The sequence below is a fragment of the Crinia signifera genome, chromosome 3 (assembly GCF_055691185.1).
Source record: "Crinia signifera chromosome 3, ASM5569118v1, whole genome shotgun sequence".
Taxonomy (NCBI): domain Eukaryota; kingdom Metazoa; phylum Chordata; class Amphibia; order Anura; family Myobatrachidae; genus Crinia; species Crinia signifera.
Window position 1 is genome coordinate 311,912,082 of NC_139219.1, and position 10,511 is coordinate 311,922,592.

The following is a 10,511-nucleotide window of genomic DNA, read 5'->3' on the forward strand; positions in this document are numbered from 1 at the left end:
GTGAATCATGGTGAACGGGTATTCTCATTGATGGAGTCCCAATCAGTATTAAAAGTAATCTCAGCATAGAGGGGGATTTGCCAGAGTGCGGTTCTGTCGATCCGCTTCTTCTGCAATTTGTAAACCGCCCTATTCCCTTAGTGCCTGAGGCCACCGTGCACTGAATGACCGCAATCATGTGGTGTACTAAGCACCTGCAGTTTCCAGATTATTGTGAGACCCATTCTGAGCATGTGTAGAACAGGTCCTGCAAACGCATCTCAGAATGGGAATGTCTCTGCCTGACCCAGGCATGTCGCCCATGATTCCTAGGTGAGACAAGGGTAGAGACTGTGACACATTCACAGTTTCTTTGTCCTTGCCGTACCCTGCAACTGCAAGGCTGCATAAGGTCAGACTTAGGCTGCAGTCGCAGATAAACATTGCGATCGATGCAGGCAGGAGGTGGTGTGTAGACAGGAGGTGGTAGGCAGGCAGGGGGTGGTATGCAGGCAGGGGGTGGTGTGCAGGCAGGAGGTGGTATGCATGCAGGGGGTCGTGTGCAGGCAGGGGGTGGTAGGCAGGCAGGGGGTGGTAGGCAGGCAGGGGTGGTAGGCAGGCAGGGGGTGGTAGGCAGGCAGGGGGTGGTAGGCAGGCAGGGGGTGGTAGGCAGGCAGGGGGCGGTAGGCAGGCAGGGGGCGGTAGGCAGGCAGGGGGCGGTAGGCAGGCAGGGGGTGGTAGGCAGGCAGGGGGTAGTATGTAGGCAGGGGGTGGTACGCAGGCAGTGGGTGGTACGCAGGAGGTGGTACGCAGGAAGGAGGTGGTATGCAGACAGGGGGTCGTATGCAGACAGGAAGTAGTATGTAGGCAGGGGGTGGTATGCTGGAAGGGGGTGGTATGCAGGCAGGTAAGGGTATGCAGGCAGGAGGTGGTACGCAGGCAGGGGGTGGTACGCAGGCAGGGGGTGGTAAGCAGGCAAGGGGTGGTATGCAGGCAGGAGGTGGTATGCAGGTGGTGGTCGTATGCAGGCAGGGGGTGGTATGCAGGCAGGGGGTGGTATGCAGGCAGGGGGTGGTATGCTGGAAGGGGGTGGTATGCAGGCAGGTGAGGGTATGCAGGCAGAGGGTGGTATGCAGGCAGGTGGTGGTATGCAGGCAGGTGGTGGTATGCAGGCAGGAGGTGGTATGCAGGCAGGGAGTCGTATGCAGGCAGGAGGTAGTATGCAGGCAGGAGGTAGTATGTAGGCAGGTGGTGGTAGGCAGGCAGGGGGTGGTATGCAGGCAGGTGGTATGCAGGCAGGGGGTGGTATTCTTGTTAAACTGCGGTATGGAGTTGGTGTTGTGCAGAAAGGGGGCAGTAGGCAGGCATGTGGTGGTATACAGGTAAGCGGTGGTATGGAGACAGGCGGTTGTATGCAAGAAAGGGGCAGTATGCAGGGGGGGTGGTATGCAGTGTGTTATGCAGGCAGGGGGAGATAGTATGCAGGTGGTGGTGTGCAGGAAAGGGGCGGTATGCAGAGGGAAGTGGTATGCAGGGGGTGTTGTGCAGGCAGGGGTTGGTATGCTGGCGGGGTAGTGGTATGCAGGCAGGAGATAGTATGCAGGTGGTGTTGTGTAGGAAAGGGGCGGTATGCAGAGGGTGTTTTGCAGGCAGGGGGTGGTATGCAGGGGAGGTGGTATGCAGGGGGTGTTGTGCAGACAGGGGATGGTATGCAGGCAGGTGGTGGTATGCAGGAAAGGGGCGGTATGCAGAGGGAGAGTGTATGCAGGCCGGAGGTGGTATGCAGGAAAGGGGCGGTATGTAGAGGGAGGTGGTATGCAGGGGATGGTATGCAGGCAGGAGATGGTATGCAGACAGGAGGTGGTATGCAGGCAGCAGGTGGTATGCAGGCAGCAGGTGGTATGCAGGCAGCGGGTGGTATGCAGGCAGGGGGTGGTATGCAGGCAGCAGGTGGTATGCAGGCAGCAGGTGGTATGCAGGCAGCGGGTGGTATGCAGGCAGGGGGTGGTATGCAGGCAGGGGGTGGTATGCAGGCAGCGGGTGGTATGCAGGCAGGGGGTGGTATGCAGGCAGGGGGTGGTATGCAGGCAGGGGGTGGTATGCAGAGAGAGGTGGTATGCAGGCAGGGGGTGGTATGCAGAGGGAGGTGGTATGCAGGCAGGTAGTGGTATGCAGAGGGAGGGGGTATGCAGGCAGGAGGTGGTATGAAGCAGGAGGTGGTATGCAGAAGGAGGTGGTATGCAGGGGATGGTATGCAGGCAGCAGGCAGTATGCAGGAAAGGGGCATATGAGATCGTTACTGAATCAGGCCCAAAGTTGCATTACTGAGAAACAAAGTCTATTTAAACTGCGTTAAGTTATATTCACTAACAGTCAGTTATGCAAAAATCAAAGCTTACAACTCAACTCTGTCATTATCTGTCTCCGCCTGGCAACCCTGCCCTGATCAAACATGGCGTACACCTTACACCTGTCTCTGATTGGCCCGAGAGCTCCATGTTGCCGTAGGGGGTACTTGTGTATTTTGGCGGCGCCCGATTTCAGCATCGTTCGATGAACGTATCGCATCGCATCGCATGCCATGTACCCGATGGCATGCGATGCGACGAGATTTTGACCCCCTAAACGATGAAAAATCGTAAAAATGGGTGCTTACAATGTTAAATGCACCCCCACGCCCCCCCCCCCCCCCCCCCCACACTATAAACGTGAACCCGAAGCGTGGCGAGCGGCGGTGGTACGCGTCCTACGACCTTTTCATACCCCCACTATCCACGTCGCCACGCTTCGGGTTCACGTTTATAGTGGGGGGGTGGTGGCGTGGGGGTGCATTTAACATTGTAAGCACCCATTAGGGTGCTTATACAATTTTTAATCGCATCGCATCGTATGGCATTGTATGCCATGTACAATGGCATACAATTTGAAAATTGTATGCCATCGTACACTAACCAACGAAATCGTGTCGCATCGCATACCATCGTATGCGTAATGGTATGCGATGCGCGCAGCCAAAATACACAAGTACCCCATAGGGTTCTGCCCTGTCCAATATTCCGGCCCTTTCTTCGCTCTATCACTGTAACTGTAATTACCATTGGCCATCCATCTCCATGACTGGCAGACTCCATCTGCTCCGGTATAGCACGGCGCCAGCTGCGCGCCAATTCACAGCTGTTCTCATGATAATTTACAAGACAGTGTTTCCTCTAAATATTTATCCTCTCATCCAATTCCCCCTAAGCGTGGAAGAGGTAAGATAAATGGAAGGCGCCTCGCTACCTGTTGTCAGCGAGCGTCATATGGGAAAGTGTTATGTATCCGGAGCGTTGTGGCCTGCTGGTGTGTGTGTGTGTGTGTGTGTGTGTCATGGGTGCTTGTCTGACATGTGCAAATGATTGTCAGTGGGGACCCCTGCGATTCCTCCCTCTCCAGCACACCTCATTGTAGGTGATAATATATACTGTACGCCGTGTTCACAGCTGCAGCCTCCCAGCATGCAATGCGTCGATAGCAGACTGACAGCCAGATTTATCTTCTACATGATAAATTAGAAACTCTCGTTAGCAAACTATTGGCATCTCTGAAGGCAGAGCGCCGAGCTTATGGTTCCAGGTTCTGGACAGCGAGAGCAGCGGGTGTACTGGCCAGCAAGCTGGAAATACTGCCCTGTACTGTCTGTCTGCCGATTTCTCAATGTCTATAATATGTGTCTCATGTTTTATTTATTAACCTGTATTTATATAGCAGCTACGTACTACAGAGCGCCTTGCGGGGAATATTTAATAAGTACGGTAACATAAGTCCCTGCCCTGGCGGAGTTTCCTAATTATAGCCCCTAGCGCACACACGCACACTAGGGTTAATTACATGTGGAGCCAATTAGCTATCTGTCTCTCTGTTGACCACATTACCCTCTCAGCTGTAGGTCACCGTAGAGAAAGGAACGATGGGCCTAAAAGCAAACTCCTTCTTTAATGGACAAAACCATGCTGCACTGCAGGCGGGGCAGATGAAACACGTGCAGAGAGAGTTACATTTGGGTGGAGTCTGTTCAAACTGAAATCTCAATTGCAGTGTAGAAATAAAGCAGCCAGTATTTACCCTGCACAGAAACAAAATAACTCACCCAAATGTAACTCTCTCTGCACGTGTTACATCTGCCCCACCTGCAGGGCACATGGTTGTGTCCATTAAAGAAGGAGTTTGCTTTTGCAAACCAATTTGAATCACCCCAAAAGTCATACTTATTGTACCTAGTTTTCAGGTATGTCCAGGGGGGGGGGGGGGGGACTGCCCGCACAGTGGCCATCTCATTCTGCCACTGGTCTGTTAGTGTTTATTGTGGCCCTTTATATGTACACGAATCGCTCACACCAGCTCTTTCATTACAGCGCCGTGGTCCTGGATGGAAAGATATATGCGACAGGTGGCATCGTCAGCAGCGAAGGCCCCGCACTGGGAAATATGGAATTTTACGACCCTAAATCAAACACGTGGACATTATTACCCAACATGCCTTGCCCCCTCTTCCGTCATGGATGTGTAGTGATAAAGAAATACATTCAAAGTGCTTGACAAAACAAAGAGAAGGAAAAAAAAAACTTTGTCCCCATCTGAAGGTGTTTTATTTCATATTTCTGGTTTGGTTTGAACCCTTCCCGTGGCGGCTATGCCAGATACTAAGCCGTTTTACTTTTTTTTTTTTACATTGCAAGAAAAACACCGAACATTTTTATTTTGTTTTTGTTTTTGTTTTTCACTGCAGGTTTTTGAATAAACTCTACATTGAATGTAGACGATCATCCTCACCTTTGGGTGATGCCGGAGCATTGGGCTCTGAAATATGTATAAATGTAAGTTAACGAGGCAAACGTGTCACTAGGTGGCGTAGTGGCACTTGTTGTCACCCCAGGTGCAATAGATTCCCATATTTTTACATGGGTGCAAGAATTGGGATGGGGGTGGTCCCGTATTTTAGTTATAGGTGTGAGACTGAGATTTTTTTTTAGTTTTTAGAGGACTGTTTGGTATAGTATGGATAAGCATCTCATCCTAGGAAATATTAAAAGAGGGTGTTCTGTTTGGGGCGGTTTTCCCTTACTCATTCAGAACAGAGAGTGTAGCGAACCGCATACAGAAAGAAAAAAAAAACAGTTTGTCAAAACAAAGGGGATATATATTTATTTAGTAACCCGCGGTACACCGTCAGATTATCCGAAATGCACATTGTTATAAAATAAACAATCCCGAAATATATTTATATTTACAGAGCTGGCCGGACATTCTTCGTGTTTGTTTTGCACCAATTTCTGTTATACTGTGTCTCCTAGCATGCTCTACCAGCCAGAACACCTGCAGAAAAAAGAGCTGCAAAGCACGCTGGGAGTTGTAGTTTAACCATAGATTCAAGGCAACAGCCCAGTAACTGGAAATACATAAGGGCAAATTATTTGCATGTACAAAAGAAGCATCATTTACCTCATCCTTTTACCGGATTCATCAGATCTTTAGATAATTATATAAAGGCTGGTGCAGTGTACTGCTTGTGTACTGCAACCCATAGCAACCAGTAGGATTTGAGCCTTGATTTGTTTAGTTCAAATTTGTGTGTTGTCTGGCAGGTTGATAATGGAGTATAATTGTGTCAGCCAATCACCCATCATGATGACCTCATACTCCCCATATTTATAACAGCCAATCATCCATCATGATGAACTCATACTCCCTTCACTTTTTGAAGCAGACAAAATGTTCTATTGTGTAATGGGACATCACATCCACCGCCCTTGTCTTTCTGTCTTCACCTCTATGATGCCCAATGTCGCTAAAATTAGGCATGCATGATGTACAGGAATGTACACTATCCATTCACTGGGTCCAAGTCCATTCTAATAATGACTCAAACCTCTTTGCTGTACATCATTGCCGAGGATAAGGCAGCCATCTTGGGCGCACACAGTTGCTGTTCCATGTAATCATTTGCTTAAACAGTGATTTATTTCACAAAATGGCGGATTTGCTGAGTCAGAGGTTTATGTGGTAAATATACTAAAAGTGAAAAGTGTGGCCGTTGCCCATATCAACCAATCAGATTGCAGGCCAGATGCACTAAGCTTCAAAAGTGATAAAATGGAGAGTGATCAACAGCCAGCCCATTCAGCTCCTACCTGCCATGTCACAGACTGTGTTTGAAAAATGTCAGGTAGGAGCTGATTGGCTGGTTGTTAATCACTCTCCATTTTATCACTTTTGAGCTTAGTGCATCTGGCCCGCAATCTGATTGGTTGCTATGGGCAAAATGCCCACTTTTTACTTTTAGAACCTTTAATAAGTTTACCCGTATGCCTTTAAACCTTGCTGGCTAACTAGCATGTATAAATAAATAATTACAAGCCATATAAATCATAACTAACATCAATATCAAAACAAAGATCTGTTTCCAAAGTCACTTAACGTCGACTTGTATATTGTTATGACAAACTGTTTTTTTTTTGTTTTGTTTTGTTTTTTAAACAATGAAAGAATTATAGGTAAAATTATTGGATAGACCTCCGAATTTACAGTAAAATGTTAGTCTTCCCGCAGGTCTTAATAAAATTACATTTTCTGCTACTGTATTAGTAAATTATAACCCCCAAAAAATGACATATATATAATATATTTATAATTAAAATATGTTTCGTATCAAAGTGAGTTTCTGGAGGATTTAACAGGCGAGCTGAAGTGTGTTCAACGACCGATACAGATATGGCCACCTGATTTGGGGCCGTCTTTCATTTTAATTTTAAGTCTGAAGTGATTCGTCCTAGGACAGGCGGCTGTTTTGTGCTGGTATTCATTTAATACTAGACCTAAAGCAAACGGACAATTGGATTACATTCCTTTTTACTGAGCGGTAAAAGTAACATAACAATGTAGGCCTGTATATTTGTAATGGGCGCCAATATAATACTTTGCCTGCAGGCTGGGTGTACAAATCCTATTTTCAAATATCATCCACATACTCCTCAAGAGTACTGAGTTTTGAGGGTCAGGCCCACTGACCATCTTGAGAACTCATTGCTGAAAGGGGTGTGGCTGGATGGATCAGGGTGTGGCCTGTTCTCTCTGGATTGTTGGGAAGTATTTATTTAAATATATATTTCCCCATATATCCGTCAGAAATGTCATTATTTGCCTTGTCAACATTCTTCTGTGACATTTTATTGTTAAATCTTGTTGACACTTTATAAAGACCGTTACGATATATTTAATTGCCTATAATCATCCTGCATATTATTGCATAGCGTTGGGAACTTGAAATTAAAAAGTCCGGTAGTAAATAATTATCATGTACTATCTTAATATATTTTACTCGATGGTTGAAATTTGAATAATTCAATAATTTGTTTGCAATGATGAATCTATTACGCCCGCCATGTTATATTTTAAGATTTTTGTTTCCTGTAAAAATTATTTTATGTTCTGCAAGTATGTTGAATATATAATTTGGAAACTTGTATAATAACATTGCCTTGGTTTAAGCTATAGAGGGACGTCTACCTTAATTCACCCTCGAGTGAAAATACCAATAATCACAGAATCCGGGAATTTGCTTTATGTCTCGTCACAAGAGACCATGGATGCAAAATTCCGGTATAATTCACTCAACTGCATAATACCGGGTTAGGATTTATCAGAGGCTGTTCCGTAATGGTCCCCTTGCAGGGGGAATCCCACATCTAACTTGCAATAACATTTTTATTTACTAGAAACACTGAAACATATTTGTACTTTAGGAAAATACATTTTCATGTAAAAAATAAAAACAACCTTACTGTAACCCCAAATACATAAAGGTGTTCCTATAAAACAAAAAACACAACCATTGTTCATTTCACTTAGGACAATAAAAAATAATTGTGGTTGATTGGCTTTTTTTTTTTTTTATAACTTTACAATCAAACCACTGGGTGCAGATACATTCTAATCTTTGACCTCTTGATTGGTTGAGTAAAGTTTTGGTCATTGATTAGAGTAGGTTCATGACCTGCAGACAATGGAGGCCACCATTTTGTGGCCTAAGCCAACGTTTATGAGGAACACAGCCAGGGCCAGACTAAGTTTAAAAAAGTAACAGTGGCACATACAAGGTCTACCAGCTCACATTAAACACGTGTCTTAAAAATAAATAGATTCAACTCAACTGTGTCGCGGAAAACAACAGATAGCTAACCATCAAACCCATGGGGCAACTATGGCTCTTGGAGCTGTACAGAGGCCTACAGAATAGTGGGACATATGCATTGCAAAGGCCTCCCCCAAAAGACATTTCCTGTGCATACAATGCTATTTATTCTCCTGGTTGCAGACCAGGAGTATTGCATAAAAAAAAAAATTGTGAGGTTGACTTAGGCTAAAGCAGCTCATTCTAATAAAAATCTATCAACCGAAATTATTCAACTGATAGAGTCAGTCACTGTGGCCTTTCTGGCAAATGTAGCCAGCTTACAAGTCTTGGCCTGAATATCCCTTCCCTGATGTGTATCTTCAGGAAATGATTACTGAGTATCTGTTGTGATGCACAATGGCATCAGCCATCTTGTGCACTGTCTTTATGCACAGTGGAGTCAGCCATCTTATGTGCTGTAACTATGTACAGACAAGGCAGCCATTTTGCTGGCTGACTGTTGCTATGCACAGTGGAGGTAGCCATCTTGTGGGCTGAACAAATATTCATAAGATAACAGCCTATCAACTTACATCAAACCAGTGCCTCATGTTAGGCCTCGAGAATATTAGTCATATTCTGTATCAATGATGTCATAATAAATTCATGGTTTTATTCTCATGAATACGCTTTTGGCTCACAGAATGACACTCGCTAGTCATTAGGTATAGGTGACGGGATCTCTCTAGCTCTGAGTGGGACGGACATTTTATCATCATGCCTTTTTCTCAGAATATTTATTCTTTCGATGGAAAAAAAAAAAAAAGCACAATTCTCTGATGTATCTTCTGTACCAAGGGGTAACTTACAGCCAGGAGTGTGAGCTTCGATCTGCCTGGTGCAATTTCTCAAGTGGGTGTGTCTCTTACCTCCAAAGGAGGTGCTAGCATACATGAACGGACTCGCGCACACAATTCCAGTCAGCATTACACATTTATTCACACTGAAGCAAATCAATTTCTGTGAATAATATCTAAAAAAAAAAAAAAGAAAAAACAGGGTTATCTGTAATGGTACTGTACATAGTTTACGTTACTGGTTAAGATCTTGTTATATTATAATAAATATATTTATAGATCTAGACTGATGTCTCGTTTGTTTGTTTTTGTTTATTTCTCATTTGCATTTACATCTGAGTAAGGACATGCATCTCCCAAATCTAAAGCTGGCCATACATTAGAAAGACCTGCTTACAATCATGATTATGATTTCCCATCCCCCCGGCAGAATTGGTGGTTTTTGGACAAACAATGTATTCGCCCTGTGTGAGAGAGGACTGAGATCCTGGATCACTTGGAGTCATGCACAGGTCTATGGGCATAATTCAGGACTGCTAGCTAGGCTGCAATTTTTGCAGATGGACAAAACCATGCTTCACTGCAGGTGGGGCAGATGTAACATGTGCAGAGAGTTAGATTTGGGTGAGTTATTTTGTTTCTGTGCAGAGTAAATACTGGCTGCTTTATTCTTACACTGCAATATAGATATCAGTTTGAACACACCCCACCCAAATCTAATTCTCTCTGCACATGTTACATCTGCCCCACCTGCAGTGCAGCATGGTTTTGTCCATCTGCAAAAATTGCAGCCTTGCTAGCAGGCCTGAATTATGCCCATAGACCTGTGCATGACTCCAAGTGTTCCAGGATCTCAGTCCTCTCTCACATAGGGCTAATTCAGCATGGGTCGCTAATCAGCAAACAAAATTGAGCGATTATCAATTGACTGTCTATATTTTCACAGTTTGCCTGACAGGAAGCCGGCAATTGGGCGTGGTAACCTGCTGTATTCTGGGTGTGTCAGAAAAAATGCATGCATGCCCAGGCTCTTCTGGGGAGGGTCTGTGACATCACCGCTGACCGATCTGTCGCCTGTCTCAGGGCGGGATGTACTAAGGGGAAAATGCGGGGCGTTTACATAAATGAAAGGAGACAATTGTGTGATATGTAAATGAACTGATGATCGTAATGGTTAAACAAGAGCTGAAATGAAGCCAAGATAAATAATAAGATCAGGGTTCTGAGGTGGAAGCACTGATGCCAGATGAAGGTTTCATGGAGGTGGCTGCTGTCATATGGATGACCTGCCCACTAGGGATGGCCATCGATTCAAAATCATTGATTGTTTTTGGTCAATGCCAAACACTTTTGCCATCGATGGTGGAAGACCGAGATGGTTCCCCTTCATCGATGGCACCGCAAAACCAATGTTTTGCTTTTGTTGTTTATTTTCAAAGTGCCAGGACACCCGTAAAGCCCCACCCCCATGTTCTGAGTGGAACACAGGCCAGTCAGTCAAACAAAATGGATGATCATCGACA

At 45.4% G+C, this 10,511-nt stretch overlaps 1 protein-coding gene across 2 annotated transcripts in view; it reads left to right on the top strand.

Annotated features, from left to right (window-relative positions):
• The window catches only part of KLHL29 (kelch like family member 29), a 633,192-nt gene extending 627,063 nt beyond the window's left edge, over positions 1-6,129 (top strand). For both annotated transcript variants that reach the window (XM_083178618.1, XM_083178619.1), the window contains exon 15: positions 4,374-6,129. In XM_083178618.1, the coding sequence (XP_083034744.1) occupies positions 4,374-4,557 (184 nt within the window). In that variant the 3' untranslated portion in view covers positions 4,558-6,129. The remainder of the gene's footprint in view (positions 1-4,373) is intronic.
• The last annotated feature ends 4,382 nt before the right edge of the window (positions 6,130-10,511 follow it).